Source organism: Salarias fasciatus, chromosome 14 (genome assembly GCF_902148845.1).
Source record: "Salarias fasciatus chromosome 14, fSalaFa1.1, whole genome shotgun sequence".
NCBI classification, from domain to species: Eukaryota; Metazoa; Chordata; class Actinopteri; order Blenniiformes; family Blenniidae; genus Salarias; species Salarias fasciatus.
This window is the reverse complement of record NC_043758.1, coordinates 33059258-33087111: the sequence shown is the minus strand read 5'-3', so window position 1 is coordinate 33087111 and position 27854 is coordinate 33059258. Positions and strand designations below refer to the sequence as shown.

Here is a 27854-nt window from a genome sequence, read left to right as displayed (position 1 = left end):
ATATCCACAAAAAGGAGTTAGAACAGTAACTTGCCTGCAGGGCATCGAAGAAAAATGGAGACAAGGTAAACTGAAACACCGTGATGATATTATCGTTACATTTAGTCTCGAGGCATTCGGTAAACGCTCTAATCCAGAGCGATTTACAATACCAGGCAGACAATAGTTTGGTTTCTAGCTCAAGGACACTTCAATCGGACACCCAGTCGGTGGTACATGTGAGATCCACTGAAACTGAGGCGTGTCAGGATGATGCTCCAACTGAAAACTGAGAAAAGGAGCAAAACTGACATTTCAGAATGCTGAAAACACATTGTAGGACAATCAAATCTTCAATACGCACAAAGACACTTGATAGATATTGTTTTCAAGTAAGGCAAAGAAAAGAAACTGCTGATGGAGTTTAGAGCATGTTTCACTTCAGTAATGTTTCCTGTCGAGGTGAGTTACAAACTTTAAAACGCGGCCAAAGAGGTGTCAAGAGCTGCGCCGTAATCTGATTTTGGGTTGGGCCTTTTAAGTCAAGTCAAGCCTCTTCTCTATGGAAAACAGCCCTGTCAGGACCTGTGTGGAGGGCCCCCTCTTTGTGTCACTGTCATTTAGCATCTGCACTGGCCTGTCAAACAGAATGCCACCCTCACGCTGGCTGCTAGCCCCCGCTGGAGACAGGATGCTGAACAAAGGCCCCGGGATGATAGATGATGTTATACAACGACCACCGTTTTTGTCAGCGAATGGGGGGCGGGGGTGAGCAAGGGAGGGGAGGGGGTGGTCTTCCTGACACCCATTGATGGATATGATTCTGAAAATACGCCAGAGTGTGAGATGAAGCCATCAGAGGAAGCAGCCAGACGAAGCAAAGGAAAGAATAACAGCGAAATAACAATATCGCCCAACATCTCCGAGACTCTGGTTAGAGTAATTATCTCTGACATTTTCATTTATGTAAATGTTTGTTTTGCAGTTGCTTATCGTTAATTCATAAAATATAACAGCTAAGGTCATGAAAGCTTTGAAAGTGCTACATTACTCCGGAGGAAACGTTCTGCAGCACAGAAAGTTCAACTTGGCAGAAGCAGAGAACAACGGCTTAAGATAGACGAAACGACAAAGACGGAGGCGCTCTGTGCTTTTAGAGGAAACTCAGGTTAAAGTTTCACTAAATTACAACAGAAAAATTAAAGATTCATCGGAAGCCCCATTTAAATGGCAACGTTTTAACTGAAAACTCGTTTTTAAAAATACGTTTTTAGCTTCTGCTTGAGTGGCGAGAAAACAGTTCCCAACATATCCGAATCAGCCATGCTGGTCCATGCCTAGCCACACCCCTCATCATTACATCCACTACCTAACCCCCCCTCCCCTCCCCCGCACGGACATGGAGCTCAGCCCCAAACACTGCAGCGTCTTCTCGGCGAGCTCCGGCGCCCGGAGGGATCGTGTGTGAGTCACGGCCACTAGCTGGCCTGACACACAATGACAGACCGGGCCTTGGGCAGACAGAACAAATGCCATTGCGCCGCACTCAGCTCCGAGCGCCGCGGCACAAAACGCAGCCATTAGCTATCTAAGTAGGCAGCTGTGTCTTAGGAGATGCATTCAAAAGAGGGGAATTGGCATTTTACCACACATACGCATAACTGGGACCTGAGAGAAGTGATAAGCATTTAACAGACTTAACAAGAATTTTACTGCGGCAAGACCAGCTTGAAAAATTCCACATTGTGTTTTGTGACAATACAAGGCCCAGAAACAACCTTGATGTTCTTTAGAAGGTATCAAAGCCCTTTTCAAATTGGCTAAATATGCCAAAGCTAGTATTTTTTTTTTTGTTTTGTTTTGTTTAAAAAGATAAGTTTTTTTCCCAATGTTGTTTGCAAACACAGGCAAAGGACGCACGCTGCCAAAAAGACAATATAATAGAAAATCTCACCGGCATACTGATTCACAACTCCGGCCTAACTCAAATACTCTCTGTCATAAGAAATACAATCTGAGTTACAATGTGAATGTCACAGATCAGTGAAGGAGAAGGAATAACTATTTATTCCTCACAACAACAGAAGCCAGCAACGGTGTGCTGTGAAACAATCCAACAATGATGGAGCGAACACACGCTGGTACACAATCACATGAGAAATCAATGTCCAGGAGTTGTAACGCACAGAAAAAGAAAATAACGCAACACCAGGCACAAGCTTCCACACAGCGTGATAAGACAGACACGGTTTCTGTCGGAAATTCAAGGTTTGTGTATCTTCGGGTGATTTCTGTACTGGTTGTAAAGCCTCAGACTTCAGGGACACCGAGCATTTGATTAGCTTCAATTAAAATCAAAGGACAGTATTTTTCAAAAGACTCAGGACCACTTTCATTCCATCAATTAAATTCTTCACTATTTCTAAGCATTTTTCTGACTTTCTAATCATTATATGCAGACGTGACATTCAGACATTCAGGCTGGAACATCAGGCTCTGACTCTTCAATGGAGACTTTTTTTCTCTCTCTCTCTCTCTCTCTCTCTCTCTCTCTCTCTCATGTTCACCAACACAAAATCCACTTGGTGTGAAAAGCAGAGGTCAAAGAGTAGGAACAAAAGGAAGCCAAGTGTACTTGGAGTGTGACACACCTGGCAACAGTGTGACAGACCCCTCGATGAGTGTGATTAACCCCGTGGCCTGCTACCTTTGTTTTCTTCAGGCGGCATCTGCTCCAGTGAAGCAGCTCGGGCTGCAGGAGTTAATGTTCCGGCCACCAGAGCGGGCCGGCCGCAATCTCCGAAGGTAAAGGACGGTTCTGCAGCCCTTCCACAAGGCCGAGACGCTGCGCGGAAGATGGCAGAAGATGGATCTGCTTGTCTTGGATCACCTTCGCCGGCGCTGACTCAAAAAGACAGCGAGACATTTGTGCCAACACGTCAACAGTGGGGGCCGCAGCTTGTAAATAAGACATTAACCTCTGTGTTTACCAAGAAGCCATGTGTTCTTTTTTTTTTTTTTTTTTTCAAGGCAAAGTGCTTCCCCAGTGCAGCGCAGCACTACTGTAGCACACGGCCCTCTGTGGAGGGTGGGTGGGGGTGGCGAGGCAAAGAGTAATAAAGCGTGTCAGTTCCTTTCTAGGGATAAAAATATTAAATCTTTCCATTTTCAGCGAGGGGGTCCATTTTCATTTCTCCCCGATTTTCCTCCCTCCCGCTCCGAGTGACTTGCGAGGACGAGGAAAATATTTCAGTCTGGGATATTTGTGCCAAGGAAATCAATCAATTAGCTATAAGCGCTGAGATAAGTCGCCTCCCCATTATGTGGAGGGAGGCTGTGCACTGATGCTGCAGAGTGCACTTACTCGTGCACACAATGAGGTCAGCACGTGACCCCCCTCCAGCACCGGGGACAAACACACCCCTTCTGCAGAGCTCTGGGCAAAACATTAAGGACCATCTGACTGAACCCTGAACATGTTGCTGTCCTGACACATTGCATTGGAAACACAGCGCGGCCTGTTACTAAAAATACTTCTACGCATGCAAGACGCTCTGGAGGATTGGATGCTATAGTAGTAACTCGCCAGTGTGTGTGTGTGTGTGCGAAGCAGTGTTGCATGAGAGGGAAGCCTGCACACACTACATTGTGATGCATGAGTTGCAGTCAAGCTGCTTAAGCTCATTCACACGTTTATTTCCTCTGATACTTAAAACATATAACTGAAGGAGGGAGAGTAAACAACTTTGCACAAATAAATCATAACTTGAGTTTCCCCTGCAGAAAGGTTACACATCTCAAATTGTTTCTTTTCTGTTTTTTTATAGTCATCTGTGTGGGATTTTACCAAGCTCACCATTTGATTTACAGCACATGAGCTGGGTCTCTCCAGTTCTGACGCGTTCTTCATTCACATGAAGCAGACAGCTCCTGACAGCCGCCTATAAATATTCATCACGAATCTAAAGTTCAAGTCACGATGGTGAATCATCTAAAAGACATAACCAGTCGAGAATATTAATTAAGTAAATTTAATTAACCGTCTAAATTACCTAGTCAAGAAAGTCATCCCAGCCGCCCGTGGCTACCCAACCCAGCTTCATCATTCAGGACACATTACGCAGTTTTTTTTTTTTTAAGTTGCATTAAAGCAGGAGCTGTTAAAGTCTCAAAGTACCCCCCTCACTGAGCTTCAAACAGACGGCACCCCCCGATTCTCATGCTGAAGGTTTTGTCTGACACCGGCCGGTAATTTATGGTGGAACGCCTGATTTCCTGATAGTTTTCACATGGGCTGTAGGAATCCGTAGGCAATAAAGAGAAGTCTTTTTTGCATGCTTGCTTGAGAATTTAAGTTAAAAATGTAAACGGGGTCTCAGGTCAACCCCAAACTGAAGCAACAGTGATGCCACCGGTTTAATGAGACCCTTCTCTGAATGGGAAAATCAGCTGAGGACCGCTTTTGATTCACAATGATGATTGGGCATTCAAAACAAATAGCAGACAGAAGAAAACGCAGCCTGCATTCAGAGTGGAAACCTGTGGGAGCAAGTTTTACGCTCCGCAAAGATCGAGGGAAATAATAGACAATTATGTGGATTAGAATAAACTTGAGTTATCATGAAATAGTGATGCCTGTAATCCTCCCGTACAAAGTCTACTTTCACATCCACCGCATGGAATTCCGCACTGTCTACATGACGAGCTAAACAAATGAGTCCACAGCACAAAGGGCTTATTCATGCCTGGGAGATCCTGCTGCCATCCTTGAAGTTCCTTTAATTCAAAATATAACACAGCCCTTAATGGCCGTTTTTGTTGGTGTTTTCCTAAATTTCCAAAAGCATTTTAATTACAAGAAATTAAAAACACAAAAAAAAAAGCAGACGATTTGACTGAGGAGAGCTCTGTTCAAGGTGTGTGGTAAGGCAAACCTCAAAAGCAGATTTAAGCCTTTCATTCTAGGCTTTTTTTAATTTTGCAGGTAATTTTCAAAGGATATCATTCATTATTCAAGCCCTATTTGCAGAACATGGAGAGTTCGCTAAACTTTTGCACACACTCTTTTTGTCTGGTAATGTTGAATAAATCAGACATTTGCACCCAGGATTACTTTGCGAATGCAAACCTGCAATTCCCGCACTCCACACTGTTCCCAGACAAAAGATACATACAAATGACTCTGCATTTAGCACAGTGCTCAGCATAAACGCTAATCCATCTTCTATTTCTTATTCTTTTCTTAAAAAAAAAGAATAAATATCATAATACGCCTCGCCTTCTGTCATCTCACAGCTCGACTTCACTGAAACAGTCAGCTGCACTCTGCTAGCTTGCTTTGTTGCGCTTGTTACATATTTTGAGTTCATAGTGATTACAACTAAATTACACAATTGTGCTTGATATTTTTCGAAAACGCACTGAGAAATTACACATTTGCAACGATGACGACGTGGAGGAATTGACACTGCCTGCAAGTCAAAGACACATTTTGTTGATTTAGAGTTCCATGTTCAGCAGTTTCAAACGTGCAGAAGGAGCACATTCGGGCATATCCTTGTCTGCTTTCCTGAATTTAACTGCAGATAATTTAAGAGTTGATTACAGCATGGGGTCCAAGACGAGTCGCACCTCGTCTTTAAATTATAGGTGTTTTTTAAAGTGTGATGTTAACTGAAGCAGCCACTGTGCCATCTCCTATTTTCCTGAGGATTTTGGCCCACTGCTTCCTCGGTGCATTACTTTTATAATGGCAGATTTTTCAAGCAGTGGAAGATTTTTTTTTTATTTTTTTTTTTTTTATTTTAGAGGAAACAGCTAATGCCTTAAAGTGAAAGCAGCAGCTGTGATAATGCTCACCTTACAAGGACAACCACTGAGCAACAAAGAAGCTGTGGCGCTGCGGCGGATGAACTATGTACACAGATACATTAACCATTGAAAACTGACCCACCCTCCGCGTTCGGTACGATTTATGAGGAAATGTGCATATTATTGTGTTATTATGTGCAATAATTGAGAGAAACTGTGAAGAAAGATTCTGAATATTACCTGGGAGTGGAAAAGAGAACAGGAAGTCCAAAGTACTTCATGATGTTACTTGATGAGGTGTGAAGTGGAGGTACTAAAGACGACATATTCTATAGAATCATTTTCTCTCCTTCTATCCCCTCAACCCTCACCAGAAAAGCAGAAAGTCTCCTCTTCCGCCTGATTGAGTCTGATTCTGCCATTTGTTTTTTTCTGTTAAAAGGGAGTTTTTCCTTTCTGCTGTCAATCTATTGTTGGTGGGTTTTTTTTTTTTTTTTGGTGTTGCATTTGACATTATAGAAATGAAACTGAATTGATCAACGAGAACAATAGACAGCGCAGCACTTGTGCCTGGCTGCCATGCTCAGCAGGGAGGCTGATCACCTGCTAAACCCATTAACCTCGTAGGGTTTATTAGCGAGCTGGGCCTTCGTCCTGTGAGCGGATCTCCTCTGGATCCCAGCGTCTGCAAAGCAGACCGCTCTGCCTATTTGAATTTATTTAGATTAATGAGATAAAGAATGTAATCAATCCTGTGAAGGCCCTACATAATCAAAGATTACTCCCTCCTTCTGCTTCTGCAGTGATCACTTTACACCAGTTAGCCGTTGATCAGAGAGGACAGGGATTCTCACACAATCTGCTGATGCGGCTAAATCTGGCTGAACTATCTCTTTTCCATCTGGCACTAAGGACAGACATGGATTCACAACAAATACTGAAGTGTACAGATGCTGCTATTCCAAATTCTAACGCAGTTTCTCCCAAGTAAGTGTTGACATTTGAAGCAGCGCTTACCAGAGTGTGACGACGATGGTCGGCGCCACTGAAAACCCAGTTTTTTTGAAGACGGTTATCCAAGATGCAGTTTTTTGAAAACGTTCCGACTCTGTGGAAACGAAACTAACTTTGCTACAGCGCATCACAGTCATAGTAAATAGTAATAGCTTGAGTCCTGGTATGGTAACTTCACTGTTTTCAGAGTTTCTGTCATTTCTGTGTGAATGGAGATCGTTTTCAAAACATTACCGTGTGAGTGTGAAACTTTTCTGAAACTAAAGCTCAAATAGTATACTTCAAATGTTGCTGTGTAAACGTGAATTGTTTATAAACGGGGCATCATTTTGAATGCATTCAAATTATACTCATTCTGCGATGCAAGAAACAAAAAAAAATGTTTATTTTCCCCCTAAATTTTCACAATATGAACCTAAAGAACGGTACAATACTCTGCAGATTTGACCTAAGGCCGCGCTTTTTAGTGGTTAATTGTGCAATTACTTTTTACTGAATTGAAAACAACAGTGCACTGGAACGCACTGAATTTCAAAAGCTGCTCAAACAGCACATTAGAGATTTCAACAGAATGCATCCTGGATGGAAAAACAACAAGCACATCGGTCTAAAGTTAGTAAAAACAGTTGTATTGTGTTTGGTGCCATTTTACAGCAGGTGTAAGATAGAGCCCTCAGAATACAGAAAAGAGGAGAGGGAGTCAGTTATCCTACACAATCAAATAAAGCATATCACTGAAGTGTTTATGCCTCAACACACTGCAGTGTCTTAATCTGTTTGGTAAGTAGTTGTATTCTCAGAAGGCGCAAAGCCTTGACGCTTGATGGATTCTCAAAGCGTGAAAAGCAGTTGTGAATGTCAAGATTCCCCTGACACTCGTTCACCAATGATCAATTTCCCATCCTCCATCCTCTGACCTGCCCTCACACATCAGCATCAATCCAACGCGGGTAAATACAGTGAGTGGCTTAATGCATTTTTCCTCTCCAGGGATTCTGCAGCCCAAAATGGCATCGGGAGGGTAAATAAATAAATATTTTGTTGAGAGGAGGATTGGATTGTATTCTGTTGAATAGAGAACAACCTTTCTCCTCTCCGCTGTCCACAAAGACAGAATTGTGTTTCTTTTAAGAGAAGGCTCTTGAGCATAAAAAGCGATGGACATGGCTGCAGGAAAGTCTGAGGTCAGAGGACATTAAAAGTAGCCACGAAGCTAAGGTCAAATCAGGAGAAGGGGGAGGTATCTATTGTACTTGAAATCAAAACGCAAGACTTTCAAGTCAGCGCATTGCACTTAGGAAGAGCTCTTTCCACTTGGCCTTCAAATGAACTTCAGCTAAAAGAGAGTCCGTCCACACCGTACCGTGACAGCACCGTCCTTCGAAGAGACGGTCACGTCAAGGTAAAAATATGCCGTCCATATGGCAATGACAGGGGGAAAAAAAAAAAATGTGTTTGCAAGAGCAGTTAGATGAAATTTCACTTGGTCACTGTTTCACCTCATAACATCCCACTGTATGATTAATCTCTCCAAGCACATAATCTAGCGTGCTACACCCGCCGAGCGCAGCGGTCCTCACCCCACCTCTGCACAGCGGCAGCTGGATAAGCTGTGATAGGACGAAAGGGGCACGGTAGCACATACTACACATCCGGCACTCGACATCGTGACCTTGACTGGAGAGTGGGCTGACAGACGGTCTCTCCATCTCTTCGCGCCGCTGGGGCGGGGGTGGAGGGGGGGTGAGGTCTGCCCAATTACAGGCGCCGGGCACATTGTCTTGTTAACTTCAGCTCTGACTGTACATTTGGGCAGCTCAGAGATCAAGCGCTCACTGGAGTTTAAATTGACAGAGCTACCTTTTCTGCTGTCACAGCCTCCTGTGTTACTCTGTCACTGGCGGCTGATGGAGGAGCAAAATAAGCTGTCTCAGACATCTATGCAGATACTGACGGCATCAAAGTCAGCGTATCCTGGCAGCCTTCGTAGGAGGTCTGACTCCTGTTAAGCAATCGAGTTTCGACACCACAAGGATGAGGGAACTCGTGGAGGAAGTGTACCCTCGTCATCTTAGTTTAGTCTTCCTGCCACATCGTGTTGACGACTACCGGGCACATAAACAAGTCTTAAAGTTACGTCTGAGGCAGAACCGCGACGTGACTTCAAGAGGCTGCTCGTTCTCTCCACCAAATACAAATAAAATGCATATGCTGGGATTCATTTAGGTAATCCTGAGGCAAACACACATAAAACTGCCTGTTTCTAGCTTCAGAAATGTAAAAATGTGCTGTTTGTGACGTGATTAACTGAAAATGCAAAGCAAGACTCAGTCTCCATTAAATTGAATTGCCACATGGAATAGTTTTGAAAATGCCAGGGACTGCGGCTCTTCTGGATTATCTGTGAACTTAAAAGTGGAAATAGTTGCAGCCCAGCAACGGACAAGACAGCAGCTGCATTTGATCCAAACTCCACGAGATTACTAATGAGGTATTGACCTATAAATGGCTCTTCAGAAATGACAGCTACCAATATTGACCTTTAAAAAAGGGAGTAAATATAAAGAGAGTTTCAACACTGCTCAGGTGCCAGAGGTCAATACCAAGACTCCATTAGAGACGTTTAAGTAAAACATTCTCCTGGAATAAAATGCCACAATCGGCTGTTTGGCCAAATGATCTTGCGGAACAGAAGAGGAATATATGAATTCTTAAACGAAAGGCAAGTCGGGCTTGATGCAAGTGCAGCTGACAGACGGGAAGAGCAAGAGGCGACCCGAGTCTGCAGACCACGGCTCTGAAATACGCCTGAGTGTTAATTGGAAACACAGCACAACTGCTTCCTCACTGAGGCGTGTCATTGGAAAGGAAATAAGCAGGAGCAGCAAAATATACAAAGGCACTCATAAGGATAAAAGAACACAGCTCAGTATGATGGCGGCAGGCGGAGGAGATGATGCTAAATACACATCTGACTGAGGCAACACAGTAATCTTAATTCAGACAAATAGCCCTTTGTTTAAAAAATGCCCTTCCAGCAAAAAACCAAATGTGCAATTTGTAAAAGTTGGGAAACTTTGTTTTACCCTTGGGACTGACAATAATTTGAAAAGTTTCCCAAGAATGCAAACAGAGATAATACAACTTTAATTTCCAGTCAACTCTTGGTGTCAGAAGAAATCCATCCTTCCATTTATTCGCTGCGGTAGGGCAGAAATCTGCACACAGAAACAGTCACAGAGGCACACATAGAAAAATACAATATTGAGTTGGGATGTGGAAATGAGGTGGTTTACCTGGGGGGAAAAAAACATAGACAGTCAGGGAGAACATGAAGACTCCAGACGCTATGAGAAACTGGTATAGAACAGAATAAAACACAAGGGAATAGAAGTATCCAATCGGAGCAGTCTGGGATTCAGCGTCTTGCTCAAAGACGAGCGGACAGGTGGAGATGGGGAATCGAACGTGCAACCAGCTACAGCCACCCCTGAGAACCGCTGTGGAGTCCCCGTGGTGAAACCCAGAAGAAACTACATTTTATAGAGCCAAACGGGGGGCAAAAAATAAATAAATAAATAAAACCAACATTCACAAATATTCACCTTGTTTCTATAGATAGATAGATAGATAGATAGATAGACAGATAGACAGACAGACAGACAGATAGATAGATAGATAGATAGATAGATAGATAGCTTTGTGTCCAGGTACCGCTGTGCCGTCACTCGGTGGCTCGCGGTGCAGCTGTGGTCCCCCTACAACTGTCCAACACCCTACCCCCATCCCCTGACCTCCATTTCCCTGTTGGTCAGTCCGCAGCAAATCCGAAAAGCCTCACAGCATCTCCATGGCGACGGGCCTCAGTCGAGCAGATGGCCTCAGTGTGCCGTGCGGCAATTAAAGAGGGAGCGACGAGCGGGGAAAAGAAAGTGGGTCAGGATCGGGGGGGAAGCAGGGCCGGCAACGCGAAGCTGCCGCCGCCTCCAGGCCTGCGCACAGACGTATGCATTTGCGCAGTCAGCAGCGGGCACGCACGCGCGTGCACACACACTCATACACGTGCACGTTCATGCCTCAGTTCACCCCTTCCTGGATTTTCCCAGCAAAAACAAATACCCACCCCACGCCAGTCACAAAGCATGAGCAGTGTGAGAATGAAAAGAGGGGTTAAGCGAGTGCAGGGACGTACGGCCAACTGCTCCAACTCCGGCAGAGGAACTTCCTCCAGAATTATCCCAGCACCAAATCAATGGGATTAACCCTTTAATTCCCACAGAACAACATATAGCACTGCCACCTCTCGCTCTTCTTTTTTCCAACCGGCTGAACCGAAATTTCACAAACAGCAGGGATGAAACACATCCTTGGCGTTGTGGGGGTAAATCCAATCAGCTTCGTTCCCTGACGGCTTTCAGCGTATTTTCAGCAGTCTTTTGAAATACGGACTTTCATTTCATCTCGACTTGGACCCACTTGTTATACAGAAAAAAAAAAAAAAATCTGATTGAGTTTCTGAATCACTGAAATTAAAGAAATCTTTAATTAAACTGATTAAGCAGACAATATGATCTTTAGCACACTACTGAGCCTTTAATTTAATTTAATTTTTAATATGTCTTAATATGCTCATTTGTGTAGTGAGCATTTGTTTGAAGATAGCTTTAATAGAGAGTATCAGTTGATTTTGGGGGGTCTGCTGGCTTCCCGCACTGAAACAAAAAAGACTTAATGAGCTGGAAAAAATTGAATGAACTTTTATTTGCACAAGCCTTTTCTTCCACCGAGCAGCCCCGATGTGCCGAAACAGAGCCTCAGCCAAGAACACTTTTTCAAGGCAAACTAGGATCACCCTTGGAACGTAGCCGTGTTCAGGAACAGCATGATCCACTGCAAACCCCCCTACCCCGCAGGGTTCGCGTATAAATCTCAATTCGCTAGTTCCCCTTTTCCTCTTTACATCTCGGCTGTTTGCCTCCCATGTGGGTTTTTTTTTGCCACATTGCAGGCAGGAAGGTACAGTCCTTAAGCCCATTCTGCAGAACAATTTTAAAACTGGGCAACCTGAAGGCTGCGAGCAGCAGGCTGTAAGAGGGAAGGTATTTTGAGGGTTTTGTGGCGGTATTAAACAGCCTCTATATCAAGTTTCCCATTGCAACATTTGTTCCTCCTTAGCCTCTATTTTCAGTTCCATAATGCTGACAAAGAAGGTACAGAGTGCTGGGAACAATTGCAAGCCCCTGCATCAATGTGAAATAAATATTTACGATGTTTGTGCTCTGAAACAGAGCTCAGCGGCTAAAGTGGGGGAAGAAATTTGACTCAGATAGAGACTGGAAAAGGCACTGTTCACTTTCACTGCTCGTCAGAGAGACTATAATCTCCGTGGGTGCCGGGTCAGTGAGTGGGTGTTCTCGTGCACACTTATATCTGCATAACTTATCATCATGTAAATGTTGTAACTGGTGTGGTGGACATGTGGGTGGGAGAACGGGGAACCCTTGAACCCGCCGCGACCTTCTGTCTCCCCGGCCTGACGCGACATTTGGCATCTCCGCCGCTCGGCTGACAATTGCTGTGAACTACAAAATGGCTCTGTGTGATTCCTTTACTGGTATCAAAGCTTTTTCCAGATTCCTGACTGGTTAATTCTGCTTGCAACCCCATCGCCAAGCAAGGCGCGTGCTGCCAGAGTGGAAGCTCCCATGTGGAAACCCCTGGCAAAGTTACTGAGCTGGAAGCAGCAAAGTGTGGAAGAGGGAGAAAAGAGGCGGGCGGGGGGGACGCCAGCCTTTTTATATGCAGCTACTCTGCATTAGAAATGATTACCTTCAGGGTAAATAGTAAAAAAGTAACCCAGACAAAATGTCAACGCCGACTGGTAGTCAAATTGAGGTCGGCAGTGACCTAAATCTTTCTCTAACCTCATGCAGGAGTAATTTGGTTTGTTTTTAAAACTGAATAATATCTAAAAATAAATCTAATACTGCTTGTCAAGCATGACTTCTAGTCTGACAACCGGCTGAAGAGGATATTTAGCTTAACGGTGGTGTGGAGGTTGGCACAGTGAGAACATGCTCTGCATTCTGCAGTCTGCATGTTCTTCCTGTGCATGAAGGGCTTTTCATGAATACCTCAGTTTCCTCCCACAGTAGAGCTTCCTCAAACTACAATATGAATAAAAAAGATGAACCATACTTGGCCTTAGAGATCCAAATGATGATGATCAGTCAGATGCAGAAGCAGATTATCATCTGGCACACCTCCTTTCAGGGTCATTCATGGTGCACTACAGCAATCCTGTCTGCATGTTCAGAATTGCAGAGGATGGATGTTTCGAGGCGTGTGTGCTGGAAACCATCTTCCAAGGGTAAAACCTACAATTCAAGTTCCTGCTACGTTTATTTATTCTTAAGGCAATACTGTATTATATGTTAAATTCTGACCTCGTGCACAGCATGTGAAGGATGAAATATAATTCAAGCACAACACGGCAACAGAGAGGTATATGCAGTCTGGAGAGAAGAGTTTTAAACAGGTCAGCTGCTGATGCAGACTCAGTCTGTTACTGCCTCAGATAAGGGGATAAACAGAGCCCCTTTCCTCGTTCCGGGGTGGGATTAGCTGTTTGATTACTCACCTTCCCACCCACCTCTTTTTCACAGTCATTTAGAAACAGCTACATATCCTGCAATCACAGCTGCAAACAGAGAGGACATAGAGGAAGAAGGCGGAGGCCATTTGGCACACCTGGCTTTCTGAAAACAATGTACCATCGGAGTGAAATTCAGCCAGGCTTAAAAGTGGGGAATCAATAGCAGACTACATTAGTTGCTTTGGCAAAACCCCCACAAACAAAACAAAAGGATCAATGCCAAACTGCAGGCCATCTTGGCGTTTATCTTCATTTCTCTCACTGAAAAAATGTTTCGCATGTACTGAAAGTGGGCAATATAAAGGCTTTTTACAATGTGTGGGGCTTGACCTCAATCTCACTCACGATGACAGGCCAGAAGAAAGCGGGTGTCAGCTGTGACGAAGGTGAGGAAATAAAAGAGTCTGCTCACATGTAAGCACCAGAAATCCTTCTGAATCAAGCAATTATCTGCAAAGTCGATCATAGCAGGGAAGGAAAGACAGAAATACAAGCTGACCTGTTATCAGTCATATTTTGATAGTCCGTCTACACGGGACAAGGGCGCTAAGGAGCTTTGCACCAAGCCGCGACACACTGGGAGCTTAGCTATATGTCAGGGAGAATAAATAAACCTGTGTGTGCATTTTCTGAGCACCCCCACCTCGCTCCCACCCACCCTCGACCCACCACCAGCATGAGGCTGCCCCCCCCTTACCCATTCCCATTTACAACCACGCTGTTGCTTTGAAGCACAGTCAGCTCCCGGAGAGATATCAGTCCGGAATATTAAATGAGCGAACACCATCACTCATTAAAAAGGGAAACATTTCATGAGACAAACCCCCTTTTGTATCAGGCGCTAACCAAGCCGACGCTCGGCACGCACCGCTCTCAAAGGCACAGTGAGGAGGCAGGAGCGAGACAGGAAAGGGGAGAAGAAAGACAGAGCGAAGGAGGAGGTGCACCCAAGTTTGGGGAAAGAGGAAGAAAGAGGAGGGATGTAAAGTTCTGGCAGGAGATGAGCTCTGAGCCTCATGAAAGCCCGAGTGGTGTGTCACAATGACAGAAATGTTGATAGTGCTTTACTCCTGCATATTTCCATAATAGTAGTGTGGAATTTTTTGCAATATTCCATTCTAGCCTGACCCCCGAGGGTATTTATCGGCAGATGGAAAGCACTGGGGGTGAGCTCCGAGGGCTGTAATGGGATTGACAGACTTGATTTTTCAGGGTAGTATTGATGTTTTCAGCCAGAAGGTCATGATCCCTTAACGTCTTAAAGTTGACGGCAATTCCTCCAAGCAATGAGAAATACCTGATGCTATTATTCATGTATGTAGTGGGAAAATGAGCTGCACAGCGTGGGTTTCCTCTGGGTACGATGCATGCACCAGTATATGCTTGTTATGGGAATCGGTGCCTCAAGATCACCTGTGGCTCTGAGTGTGTGTGTTTGTGTGGTTCGGCTTGTGATGGAGCTGCGGCCTGTCCAGGGTGTTTCTGGCAATCTGCCAAAAGGTTGGTTGGTATAAGCCCCAGCTCAACCCTAACTGGGATAAAGATAGTACAGCAGATGGACGGACGGATGGACCAGAGACCAAGGAAATCAAAAAGCTGAAAAAAACACATCACTGAGGTAGATCCACTGCCATTAAAAGCCGAATAACGTATCACACTTCAAACGTATAGGTGGAACGATCCAAAAGACACATCTGAACAATGCTGTCTGGAGGGAACAAGCGTTGAGTATTTCGTCACAGCTTATTAAAGCTAACACTTGCATAACGCGTCAGTTAACCGATGCATCGGTTGGCCCAAGACGTTATGAGGCAGCGCTGCAGGCCAACTCCTGTCAACAGACTGCACAAGTCAGCATAAAACTCAACTGAGTCAAACACAAGAAAACATGGCGACAACATCTACTGGCCGGTCGAGTTTTTAAAGTAGAGCACAGTTAGTTCTCAAAGTGGAATTGAGAGAGCAACACAGAAGTGTTCCAGAATATACAAAAGTGGGGCACAGAGGTTATGAAACACAACAATCAACAGAACAAAAATAAGGAATAACACTTCTACTGGGTACAAATATTGATGCCAGGACCTGACATGATGGATAATCCACTGCATCCTCAGACTTAGCAGGGAGTTCTCTCCTCCTTAATGGAGGCACATAAGTCCAGCTGTTAGTTATAAATTGACTTGTGCAGGTGGTAGCACCCTGGGAGGTGGGCGCATGTACTGATCAAGCCTGCTTTCTTTTAAAGGCACACGGTCTTAGTGGGTAGACCAGGAATTATCCACTCTCAATCCCCTGATCAGCCTATGACTAAACGCCCCAGTTGTGAAACCCAGACTAAACGAGCGAAGAATGGCATTTCCATATGGCTTCTTCTTTGAGGCCAGTGAAGCAGAAAATACAACTTGACTGCATAAAACACATTAAAATGATGCAATGGAAGCCTGTATTTCCACTACAGGATAGGTTGAAGAGACAGAAAAGAGGCATTTCCTGTGTGGACATGAATAAAATGTTCTTTTTAGCTGAAACATCTGATTGCAGGCTGTAAGTATAGCAGCCGAGCACTAAGGGAGAACTAATGCAGAGAAGCACTGAGAGTCGGTGTCACATGAAAACAGTGCAGCCTGTCACAATCCCTCCAACATGGGAGATTATTTACTTTCTCTTCTCAAATGGTTTACATGGACTCAAGTACTACAACAGGCCTATTCCAAGATGCTGAAGCAGCTATCTGACAAATAGCGAGGAAAATGCGGAACAAGTGAAGTTAGTCAATTCCATTCCCATTCTCAGGAGCAGAATAGGAATTTAACTATTTAATCCCTTGACAAGAGGAGGCTAAATAGAAAGAAAGAGTCTTGACAGATTAATGCAGAATCAGAAAAGCTCAAGGCAAGATTTGATCCCTTTTATTGATTTTCTTTTTCCTTACTTTGCTGATACTGCGATTTGAGTGGAAACAGAGGAGAATTTTAACGGTTCGAAGCATAAAATTTGTTGCTGCAGCTTGCTGATAAATGTGTTTTCCATCTGTCAATATGGCCACTGCCTGGTGTGAAAACAGCAAAGAGGCAGAGGAAGACACCTGACAGATACACAATAATAAAACACTGCATACGATCCCGAACTGCGTGTTCTGACAAAACAAGCGACGCCGCCGTAACCTTAGACAGCCAGTGTCTGGGACAAACATTACTTGTGATATTTGACTAAACTTCCCCATCCCCGAAAATAGCTTCATCCAGTGACAGGGAGCCATTTCATCATCATGGAGACACGCACAAGAGCTGCGAGCGCCCCACTCAAGGCCTCAAAACATTCTCTCATTCCCTATCATGACTAAAGCTCCCAATATAAACAGCGCACTCCAAACAATCGGAGAGGTGGGCTTCATTTAACATTCATTCCTACTTTAATACTATTTGTGCAGTCTACTGCATGCAGGAAACACTACAGTTTGTCAAAACCTCTCCATTATTTAGGTTCAGTGCTTATCATAATGTTTTATTCATCTATTTTGTGTTACGCAGGCTTTATTCAGAGACTTACAAAGAAAACGGATATGTGCCTGTTAGATCATCTGATGGAATCATTTTTAAAAGGAATGAAAATAAAAACAAAAGGACAAATCACTTCTTTGAGAGCAGCTCATGAACTTAATGAAGGGGCCACTCCATTTCCCCGACTCCCGCGAAAAATGAACGTTCCCCTCACAGAAACATTTCACGCGGCGTTTGGAGAAGGATTTGCTAAAGAGCTGACAGCAGAACCACAATGAGCTAAATGCTGGGCGAGATGAAGTTTGAGTGCCCAAGTGCCTCCATTTAGTTCCTACGGCAAAAGCGAAGCTTAATCTCCTGTCAGCTCCCCTCAAGCTAGTCTCCCAGGACTCGGGAGCGCTCACTCCCATCCATCACCTCAGCGGGGACCAAAGGGAAACTCCCCAAAGGAATGAGGATCAAAGCCATTTGCATCCGCACTCGAACCATCAAGGCCCAACAATCCCACGGTGACACTCTCCATTTCATTATATCACAGCTGTCATCCCAGCGAAATGCAAAATGCCAGCGAGCGGCAATTACAGTTTTCTTCAAAGTCGAAGTGCTAATTACAATGTACCAAAGGCCAGCAGTGTTCCTTCCACGGCATATCAGAGGAAACAATTCTGAGCCCGTTTCGGCGCTCAGCGTCGCGCAGCCGTTTCACGAACGTGCCAGCAATTGTCCTCCGAACTGCCGGCTCCGCAATCAATCAATCACTCAGCCGGTCCGGCTGAGGGGCGCAACATTTCCATCACAAAAGTCGAGTTTGGAAGGCTGCAAATGAGGGCTGCAGCTCAGCATGTGACCATTTGCCAATCAAAGTGGAGCTTTGTTGACAAGTTTCTGCATAGACATCAGGTAATGAGGTGCACAAGGAACCTTTATTGAAATTAACAGGAAAGACTCACAAAGTCGGTGTTGTGAGGTTCCAGCATGTAATAGAAGCTCGTAAGACAGACTGGATGTAATGGCTGACGGGACTGATCAACTGGGGCTTGCAGCCGAGTGATTTCCACCTTCCACGCTGCCAAGTTACTACAAAGATTACAATTCACAACCGCACAATTTCCAACCCTGAATAATAGCACATTCAGAGTCAACGTTCGTCTACCATTCAGTTTATTTCCCAAACGTTCAATCCAACTAACACGAGGAATTAGAGCCGGAAAATCTTCTTATCCCACCGCTCAGAGTGATATCTATATGGGCCTGTACAGCTCCGGGACCCGAGGATGGAGCCAAGCCATAAACAACCACCTGGTTGCTAACTCAATTCACACCCAATTAAATACCAGTCTGGAACACAGGAGAGAGAGAGGGCGCTAATGTAAGGACGCAGGAGCAGAGCTGGTGCTTTCATACACACATCCATTATTCCTAATGTTCCTTTTATTTGATAATCTATTCAGCGAGCAGCTTGGAATATTCCTCCGTTTATGAATTTGGCACTGTTGTGTTTTCCACAAATGGTTATTACCATGACAAACACAAATGGTTTTCCCCTGTGGTTAACTGCAACAGGCTTCGCCGCTCCCTGCATGTGTTAGGGCATCTCCCACTTGTCTGTGCCTTGGTAATGAGGGAGGAGTCTGGAACATGTTGTATATCAATCGGGCCATCAAGGGCTTGGGGAGGGAGGGGGGGTGCATTTATGGCGATGCACTTTAACCTCGGGGTGAAAGACCAAATTCTTGTTTTTGCATGTCAAAAGGAATGAACCCCAACAACTGCTTCAATAAAAGAGGGTTTCTCTGTAAAAGATGCCGGAACACCTTGGTTTTAAATAAATTAGCTCGCTAAAAAAAAGAAGTCAGACGAAAGCATATTTTAACAATGTCTCATCACACTTAGAAAACACCTCCTGCTTCCTGAAGTGAGATGTTTCCATGATGCTTTAACAGCAATTTTTAAGACATTTCCCACTCCCTCGACTGGACAGCTTCAAAGGATTTCCACCGTGGATCCCAAGGGAACCAGTTAATCCTGATCTTCTCCACAAGCAAAGGGATCATCTCAATGTAAATCAGACAGGGCTTTTGATCAAAGTATTCAATCAGGCTCGAACACATGACGCCACGAGGAGCCCCACTGAGAGCAAGGTCAACAAATTAGTTGTTCTTAAGCTCAGGAAAATAAAGACAGATAGAAATAAGATGTGACAAAATATTTCCTTTGAAAAAAACTGGAGTCATAAAACTCAAAAGGGATCAGTAAAACATTCACAACACACCATGTAAACGTTTACAAGCCGCAGTCTGACAGTGAGAATGAGGACATCACAGCATCAGCTGACATTTCTTCATTTTTCTTGACCCGTTTGCATTTCAAACACAAGCAGCACGCGATGTAAACAAAACAGGAAACATCCGTCTAAGGCTTGAAACCCCTCCTCAAAAACAAGCCTGCTGTACCCTCATGGCGCTGTGCTGCTGGCCTATTTTGTTTTCCAATTAGAAGACTGTCAATACAACCTCAAATAATGACGCTGCTCTCAATAAGTGTCAAACACGCTCATTGGGCATGTGTTTAAATGATTAGGCCCACTTTGGGACGCTTTAATGTTGGGACAATCAATGCCAAAGCAATATGCTCCATTTATCCATCAATCAATCACCAGCACCGCCCTAAAAGCCACCACCCATCCCAAAAGCCCAGGCTTCAATGTGACACCAGCATGACCCCAGAAACAACAGCCATTACTATTCTTTAGAAATAAAAATCAGGACTTAATGACCAAAAAAATAATAATTTAATGGTAGAGGAGCCGGAAAAGGCTTCAGTAATGACTCTAATTGTTTATTAATTTTCCATTCATCATGACAAAGAAGCGGAGGATGGCATGTTTTAATTATCATTCCAGAGCTCTGTAGTCTTTGAGTTGCCTTCACGGTGAAATATTGTGAAACTTGCAGGCTGCTGCTGGCCTACACGGCTCGTACACATCGCCATCTGCCTGCTGCCCGGGTAAGTTCATTACTCGGCTGTCCAATAAGTATTCTGCAGCCGTTTTTGAACGGGATTGAAATCAAAGATAGACAAACATTTTCCAATTCCCCCCTCACTCATTTGCACATCACATTTTGCCCGACAGCCCGTGCGATCACACTGAGGCGTCAACATTCATGCATTAACCAAGTCTCAGCACATCAACACAGGGGAGAGGGGTCAGGATGAATTAAGGCTGATTTTCTGCGGCTTACCTTGAATGTGCAGCGCCATCAGGAGCGCCCATATCCCCACACACACCGCCATGGCACCTCAACTATCCGGATCTTGTCTGATTAAAAAAAAAAAAAAAACCTGAGAGTGGACGGACAGGGGAGGGGGGGCTCACTCGAGACGACAAAGCCCTCGCATGCAACTTCTGCAAAAATCCCACTTCCACCTAAACTAGTCAACCTCCCTCAGTGCGCAGCCGGAGACTTTGTGGAGGATCTGCGGTGCGCGTCTCCGTGCCAAAGCATCAATTTCACGTCTGCGGCTGATTCCGTCCGTTCTGCGCAGAGTTTGCACTGGAGGAGAGCCGGGCTGGGTCCCCGAGATCTGATCCGAGCGGCTGCAAAGACTTGCAGTTTGAGGTGATCGGGCTGCCGTTCGGGAGGAGGGTTCTTCTCATGAAAGGGGCTCTTTCAGTTTAAACCATCCAGCCTTTGTTGCTCCATCCACCGCAGCGGCCGCTCCAACTCTCTCTGCCCGCTCCCCACTGCTGTGGATCAGAGGTAAAGTGGGCGGGAGGTCCTCGATCGATGCTGCGCTGGGAACTTTCCAACACTTGGAGAGTTCCTCCGCAGAAACGCTATCTCCCCTCCGCTCCTTTTACTCCCCCCGCTTTGCCAAAACTGACGCGGCACCTCGCCGCTGAGGTGTGGGGACAGTCCCTGCGTTAGTTCCGTAAGTTCCCGGCTCTTCCTGCCTTCGCAGCCACGGCCGGCCGGGAGGAATCAGCACGTCGGCTCGGTCAAGTTGTTGGAACTCTGGAGATAATGCCGAGATCCGCCCCCCTTTTTTTCCCTTTATTCCCCCACTTTTTTCTGCAGTTTGGATGGAATACAGTGTCGCTCTCTCCCGCCGTGCGCACCGCCCCGCTGCTCTGCCGCCACAGTGTGCGCTGCCGCTGCCGCTGCCGCTGCTGACTATCGCCGCTGCTCCGGGAGAGATCGGGATCGGGTGACGTTGGGTAAGGGAGGAGCCTGGATTGTCCTGCAGGAAGCGAACGCATCGCTTGGAAACACTTCAGCAGCCTCCCTCGCAGGCAGCCTTCCTCGCACACAGCCAAACGACCCCGGACCCCCCCCTAACTTTTTTTCTTTCGGTCATCTTCGAATGGTCCCTGCGTGAGAATGCGTAAAAACGGTGCGCGATGTAATGTCTGTACATCTTACTGTTGTCTTTGTTACGGCTCAGGGACCACAGACAGTCCAATTTCAAAATATACTCTCACATTATGGAACATTCTGATATTTAATTACATTTGTCCATTTTTGCCTGCAAAATAGTTTCCAAGAACAATTTCCTAATATGTTGCTTCCAAAATTCTTTCCTCAGATCGTTTTTTTTCCAAACCCTGTCACTCTTTCAGCATGCATGTTTTCACATATCCTCACTAGTGGTGGTTCTGCACACTATGGGTCAGTGATTAGTGGGTTTAAATAGTGGCTGGACCCTTTCCTCCCACAGTCCAAAAACACACATGTGAGGTTAAATAGTGACCCTAATATGAGGGTGTGTGTGTGTGTGTGTGTGTGTGTGTGTGTGTGTGTGTGTGTGTGTGTGTGTGTGTGTGTGTCTGTGTGTGTGTGTGTGTGTCTGTGTGGCACTGTGATGGATAATAATGGTACTGCAGTAGCGCTGGATTCCACTGCTGCCTCATGGATCTGTTGGCCCTCAGTTTTCTCTGCTACTCTAAAACAATGCAGAATCAGAACAACAATTTAATTAATGTTCAGGTTTGTGATGAGCTGTATGTTTGAAGAGCCATGGTTGAACAGAATGATAAAATACCCGTGGCATAGATCTAAACCCTGTCTGTGGTGTAGGATTTGAATCAGTAGTTCCTTTTCAAAGATTTGTTTTAATCTGCTGGGAAAAGAGAAGTGAGAATCAAAACCAAAAGGAACTGGATGCTACTCTAGACTTCCATATGGTCATCTGAGCTCCATTTCAATGGATGTTATTGATCTAAAAGCATGGCACTGCTCTAAAATCATTTTGAATTGTCCATGTTGTGTTGTGTCACCAGTTCTGTGAATTATTTGATCTTTGTATCCTCATTTTATAGTTGAAAACAACAAAGATGGAAGAAAATAACATCTGCAGAGATAGTTAATCTAGTTGAATAATAAAATAGTGACAAAGGAAAAGTGGCGTGATGCAAAGTTGTAATGTGGACTGGAGATCTGGCCTTCCTGTATCGATTCAACTTGAATTCTATCATTTCAAATTACAACACCGTTATTTCAAATACTGAGAAAAACCTAACAATTCCACATGAGCAAGCAGGCAACATTGGAGTAGAAAACTTGCTTTTTTAGAAATCAAAAAAAAAAAACAAAAAAAAACCCTGCAGAACCTGACTCAGAGGAGACTTTCTTGTGTTCCAGTCGGGGTTCGGGGATACCAGGAGAGTAAAGGACAGGAAAGACAGACAGATTGTAGGGAGGGATTCAAACTGTGGTTCGGGTAGGGGTCGGAATCTTCTGGATGAGTTTTCTTAGCGTTCTTTAGTGTATTCTTAACAATCCTTCGATGCCGGCTCTTCCTATCATTGTGAAGCAGAATTCACCAAGCGTTGGATTCTTCACCCACTAATAGGGAACGTGGGCTGAGTTTAGACCACCGTGAGACAGTTGTACCATACCCCCCCCCCCCCCCCCCCCCCCCCCCAGGGCCGGCGATTAGGCTGGGCATCCGGGGCAGTTGCCCAGGGCGCCGAGCCATAGGGGGGTGCTTGATGTGGCCGTGAGGCGCACCGCCCAAGTTGCGCTGCTGTGACGGCTGTTTGAGCAGCGCACTGCTTGGTTCGCTTGCTCGCGCCCCTCGACAAATATTGCCGACTCGGCGGTCTCCTTCTACCCCCCACCCCCCCCCCGCTCAACAACTCTCGCTGGGCGACTGTCCTCGACACTACCACGGGGCGTGAGGTTTGCCCAGGGTGCCTGACAAGCCCGCGCCGGCCCTGCCCCCCCCCCCATTACTGCAGTCACAAACCAGTTCCACAACCAGTATATCGTGTTGTCAGGACCGTCTTATGATCAGGTGTGGCGCAGGCAGTAAAACACACCAATAAAACAGCCATGTTAATAAATATGTCATCAGCTTTGAATAAATTCAGTTGTGAATATACGTTTGGTTTGACTGCTCCCTTTTTATGGGACGGGTCAACAGAGAAGACTTGTTTTTAAATCATACGCTTGCTCTCACATCTGGGGTTCAAGCTCAGCTGTGGAAGTGAAGGTCAAGACCGAACATGATGCGCCGTCATGGGGGACTTTACACTGTCTTCTCTAAAGTGGGAACCGCCACAGATTGTCACACCATGGAAGCTTCCTGCAGCACTTTCAGACCTTATGTGAAACTGTATGAATAAAAAATATTCAGGGAGCTGGAAAAACTGGATCGGGTCTCTTATAATCCCGCCTATATGGTGCATTCAGGGAGTTCACGATTTGTAAATTACAAACAGAAGAAATGGTACAGAAGGAGGCGTTTCCTTTGATGATCCTAGGAGGCAAAGCATGACTCACATCGAGTGTGTGTTTGCACGTGAGGAAATCTGACTTCAAGCTGACTAAACATTCCCAACACAGCCCGCCCCCTTCTTCTTGCCCCGCTCTCCTCTTCCCCACTGCTACTCAGCCAGTTCTTCACGTCCTCCGAACAGGATCAGACCTGTGGAGGTGAACAGTCGGGAGCATGGATGTGATAACACTTCCCTCTTGTGGACGCTGGTTCTTCACATAATTACAGACTCGACTCATGTCTAATGCTGCAGAGGCGACTGTCATGTTCAGACAGAGCCGGTTCGAATGTGATAAAAATCTTATCTTTGGAGTTTATCCGCGATCTGCACCGCAGAATTATCTGCTGAACAGCACGGGAAATTATCTTGCATGACAAAGGAGCATGAGCGAGTTGGTTATTGAGGTCACGGCGGAGGTAACATAAATCATACAGCGCACAATGGGAAAAAAGCAAGCCACAGAAACTATTCCCTCCAGATGGATGATGTGCAGTTAATAAACAGGCCTGCAATTCTGCTAAATGCAGTAATGCTAGAAGAGTGCATTTGTTCCAAAAGCACCAAGATAAACTAAAAACTTGACGTTTCCTTTTTACGACAAAGCAACAAAGAATAAAACAATAATCTCTGGATTTCTTGATGCTTCTTCCAAAGTAATGCTTCAACAAAAAAATAGTGCAGTCTAGTTGTTTCAGGAAGTTCAACTTTTTGCTGATGATTCATAGAAATCATACAACATACCCAGAGCTTTGTTTGTTTTTGTCTTTCTGGTTGTGAATGAAATACGCAGTATGAATCAACAACGTCAGTTTCCCGCTGCGTTTTACCTTTTGGAAGATAATGACTTGACTTCACCAAACCTTTGCAAGGTCGGAGCTGCAGCGGCCCGGAGGGGCTGAGAGATTGGAAGTTGTCTAAATCTGACAGACCTAGAAAATTTGGGAAGAGAAACATAAAATATTTTGCTTCGAGGAACAGCTACCTTAAGTGTGCCCTTGAGCAAGGCATTTTTATTAGCTATAGCTCTGGAAGCAGGTGCCGGCGGGTCACACTGGACAGCCTCTGTGTGTGTGTGTGTGTGTGGGTGTGTGTGTGTGTGTGTGTGGATGTCTGAATCGAAATCCGAGTGACAGAAAGCCTCCATGCTTGGCTAAACTTCCTGTGACAGATAATGACGAAGGAAAAAAAAACTGCGGCTTTGCCCCTTGCCTTTGGTGCATTGACTCCGATGGCCCCTTCATTGAGCGGCCGAGGTGATTGATTTACAGGCAAGCTGATGAAATTTGATACACTTGTTCTGAACTCCGGCTTGTGCCAGAGCTTAAGGCGAGGTGTGAAGTGCCGTGGCGTTTCAGGAACGGTCCCGCGTGGTGACGCCAGTGAAGAGCAGCGACGGCTGGAGTCAGGAGACGACCGGTAAAGGTAGAGGAACATCAATATCAAACAGAGAAAGCAACTGCTAATGTGTTGATGACAGTGTAAATAGTGTGTTTAAAGACAGAAACGCAGACAATATGTTGCTTCATTCTGACTTGAACTACTTCAATATAATTTTTTAAAGTCTTTACGCATCTTGACAACAGCAAAATTTTAACTATGTGTTAGTAATACAGCCTTTCAGTTTTATTAAATTGTAATCTAATCAATTTTATTCAGACTCACACAAAAACTGACATAAAGGTTTTTTTCCCTAACTTAACAATTTTCCCAATAATAACAATAATCTGTTATTATGTTGTATTATATTTATCAGTACTTCAGAGAAATTAAAACAATTCTAGAAAAACAAAACAATTATAAAAACAGCTTTCTATGTAAGCAAATCACACACATATGACGTGAGGTGACGTGTAGTATTGGTGGCTTAATGTAAGCTGTCACAATCCTGCAATTATGAGCAGAAAAATCACAGCAGAACTTTGGCAAAGATGTGAGAAGCAAAACAGAATCCCGGTTTTTCAGTGGTCCAGAATAGCAGAAAATCTGCATTGGGCCCAGCCCAAGTCTGCTTCCCTGGAGAGCAGACGAGTCTTTTGATCCAAAACTGTTAGCTTCCCTGGCCTGGAAAGCATCTGATTGAGATTTCTTGGAACTACATAAGCAGTTTTTTGGTTGAATGTAGTGAAAAGACTTACAATATACAGCATCATAGCAAACCTCACCCTCACTCCTTAACATATGCAGTATTTTCTTTATAGATTAGCAGACTGGGCTATTCAGACAGGAAGGCATGACAACATATATTCACATATGGAAAAAACAAACACACCTGCCGGGTGTCTTTGAATTGACTTCTCTGAGAAACTAATAAGAGACAATTATACGGTGCTAAGAAATTGCTGACCATTTCAAAACATTTAGTTGTAGGTAATTGTCTCACCAGGATGGAGAAGCCTTCATATCTCTGATAAAACTGTAGAGACGGAAGAGTAACACACCTCTCCGTGGGAACTCAGTTTAATCTCCAGGTGACTGACAGGGTCACAGGCTTGTAAACACAAGGACTGAAACAAGTATTAAAGAAGCTGTTGCCGTAGTACATTCAATGTTCAATCAATGTGACCACATCCTTCTGGCGAGTGCGACATGTACCGACACGTAGCCTCAAGAGGAAAGGGCACATTGTGAACTTCATCCATTGTCAGCTGGGATTAGCTCCAAAATCCTGATCATCTGATTGTCAGATAGATCGGTGGGTAGAAAACCCCAAGATGTAGAAATGTTCAGCTCCCATAAAGACTCAACTTGATTTCAATGAAGCAAAAACTAGTAGAAGTCAATCCAGGAGGAAACCAACCTGATTGGCTGCAGATGGATCAATGTCAGATGTTCAGATGAAGTTAGAAATAAACCAAGATGTCGTTTCATCATCAATTAAAGGTGCTGTAGGCAGGATTTTGCTAGTCAATGCTAATTTTTCTGTTTTCTTTGGATTAAATGTTAGAGTATCCATTGATAATCCTTTAGGAGTGTAGCATAATTGCACTACTGCGAGGGTGCAGCGTTTCCATCTGTCTCTGTTCTGAGCTGAAAAGGAATCTCAACAGCTCCAGGTATCTTTGACCAATCAGAAGAGCCCCTAAGGCTCTAACCGTGATTGGTCGAGGGGCGTTCATCGCACGTTCATGTGGGAGGGGCTTAACTTGGGCGTAATGTCAGAGAAAACAGGAGAGGATTGGCTGTGCTGGGTTGCAAATCGCCATCTTAGATGGGTCAAATCGCCATCTTGCTTAGGTAACCCTAAGCAAGATGGCGGAGATGCAGAATCCTGCCTACAGCACCTTTAAGGTCCGGTTTCCTCAGCGTTTTCACAGAAAGCCTCTGTCGTGTTTTGGCTTTCATTTACACGACAGCGGCGCTCTGAGCCACTGAGAGGGCAACGCTTTGAACATGCTTCCCAAAGTGGAACTTTTTGAAAATGCCCTGTAGATGTGCAGTGGGTTCATTTCAAAAACAAACAACAGCACCAACTAGAGGCCTAACGGGAAAACTACGTCCTTTTCAGCGTTTCTGCCATTTCCATATAAATAGACTTCATTATCAAAACATTGTGATAAATGGATGACAAAGGAGCACAAGCTTTTACATGACAAAATGTTGTCACGTAAAAGCAACATTTTTTCTAAAAAGTAAATGCAAAAGAAAACAAAAATGTGTTCCAGACAAGAACAAGAGCAGCTAAGGACATGTGGAAGATAAAGGAATATTTTAAGAATGTTTGTACATGTGTTGTAGTAAAATCATTAAAAAAACAAGAGTTTAAATCGCTGCACTGACTCTTATTACTGAATCTTATCACTGAATCTTACTACTTGACTAGAAAGTTTTCATCTCAGCTTCAAATGACATGCTAACTACATTGTTTTCTGTGCAAACGGACATCGTTTTCAAAATGTCACCATGTAAATGTGAAACTTTTCTGAAACATAATTACTGAAAAGATGCATTTTCACATGACGTATATAAAGAAAGCCTTTATTAGGTCTGCATAGTTACTCTGGTTGGGTAGTGATGATCAACCTTTTAGAACAGATTTGATTGAACACCTTTAGTTCATTTGTTAATATAGGATCTGATAAAGTAAATACAAAATATTAACAAAAGAAGTATGCAT

General features: G+C 44.5%; 1 protein-coding gene across 5 annotated transcripts in view; it reads right to left on the bottom strand.

Annotated features, from left to right (window-relative positions):
• nectin1b (nectin cell adhesion molecule 1b) overlaps nt 1–21105 on the bottom strand; it is a 183021-nt gene extending 161916 nt beyond the window's left edge. For 2 of the 5 annotated variants that reach the window (XM_030108914.1, XM_030108915.1), the window contains exon 1: nt 20202–21105. In XM_030108914.1, coding sequence (XP_029964774.1) covers nt 20202–20253 — 52 coding nt within the window. In that variant the 5' untranslated portion in view covers nt 20254–21105. The remainder of the gene's footprint in view (nt 1–20201) is intronic. The other 3 variants (XM_030108916.1, XM_030108917.1, XM_030108918.1) reach the window with 2 other exon arrangements.
• Between the last annotated feature and the right edge of the window lie 6749 nt (nt 21106–27854).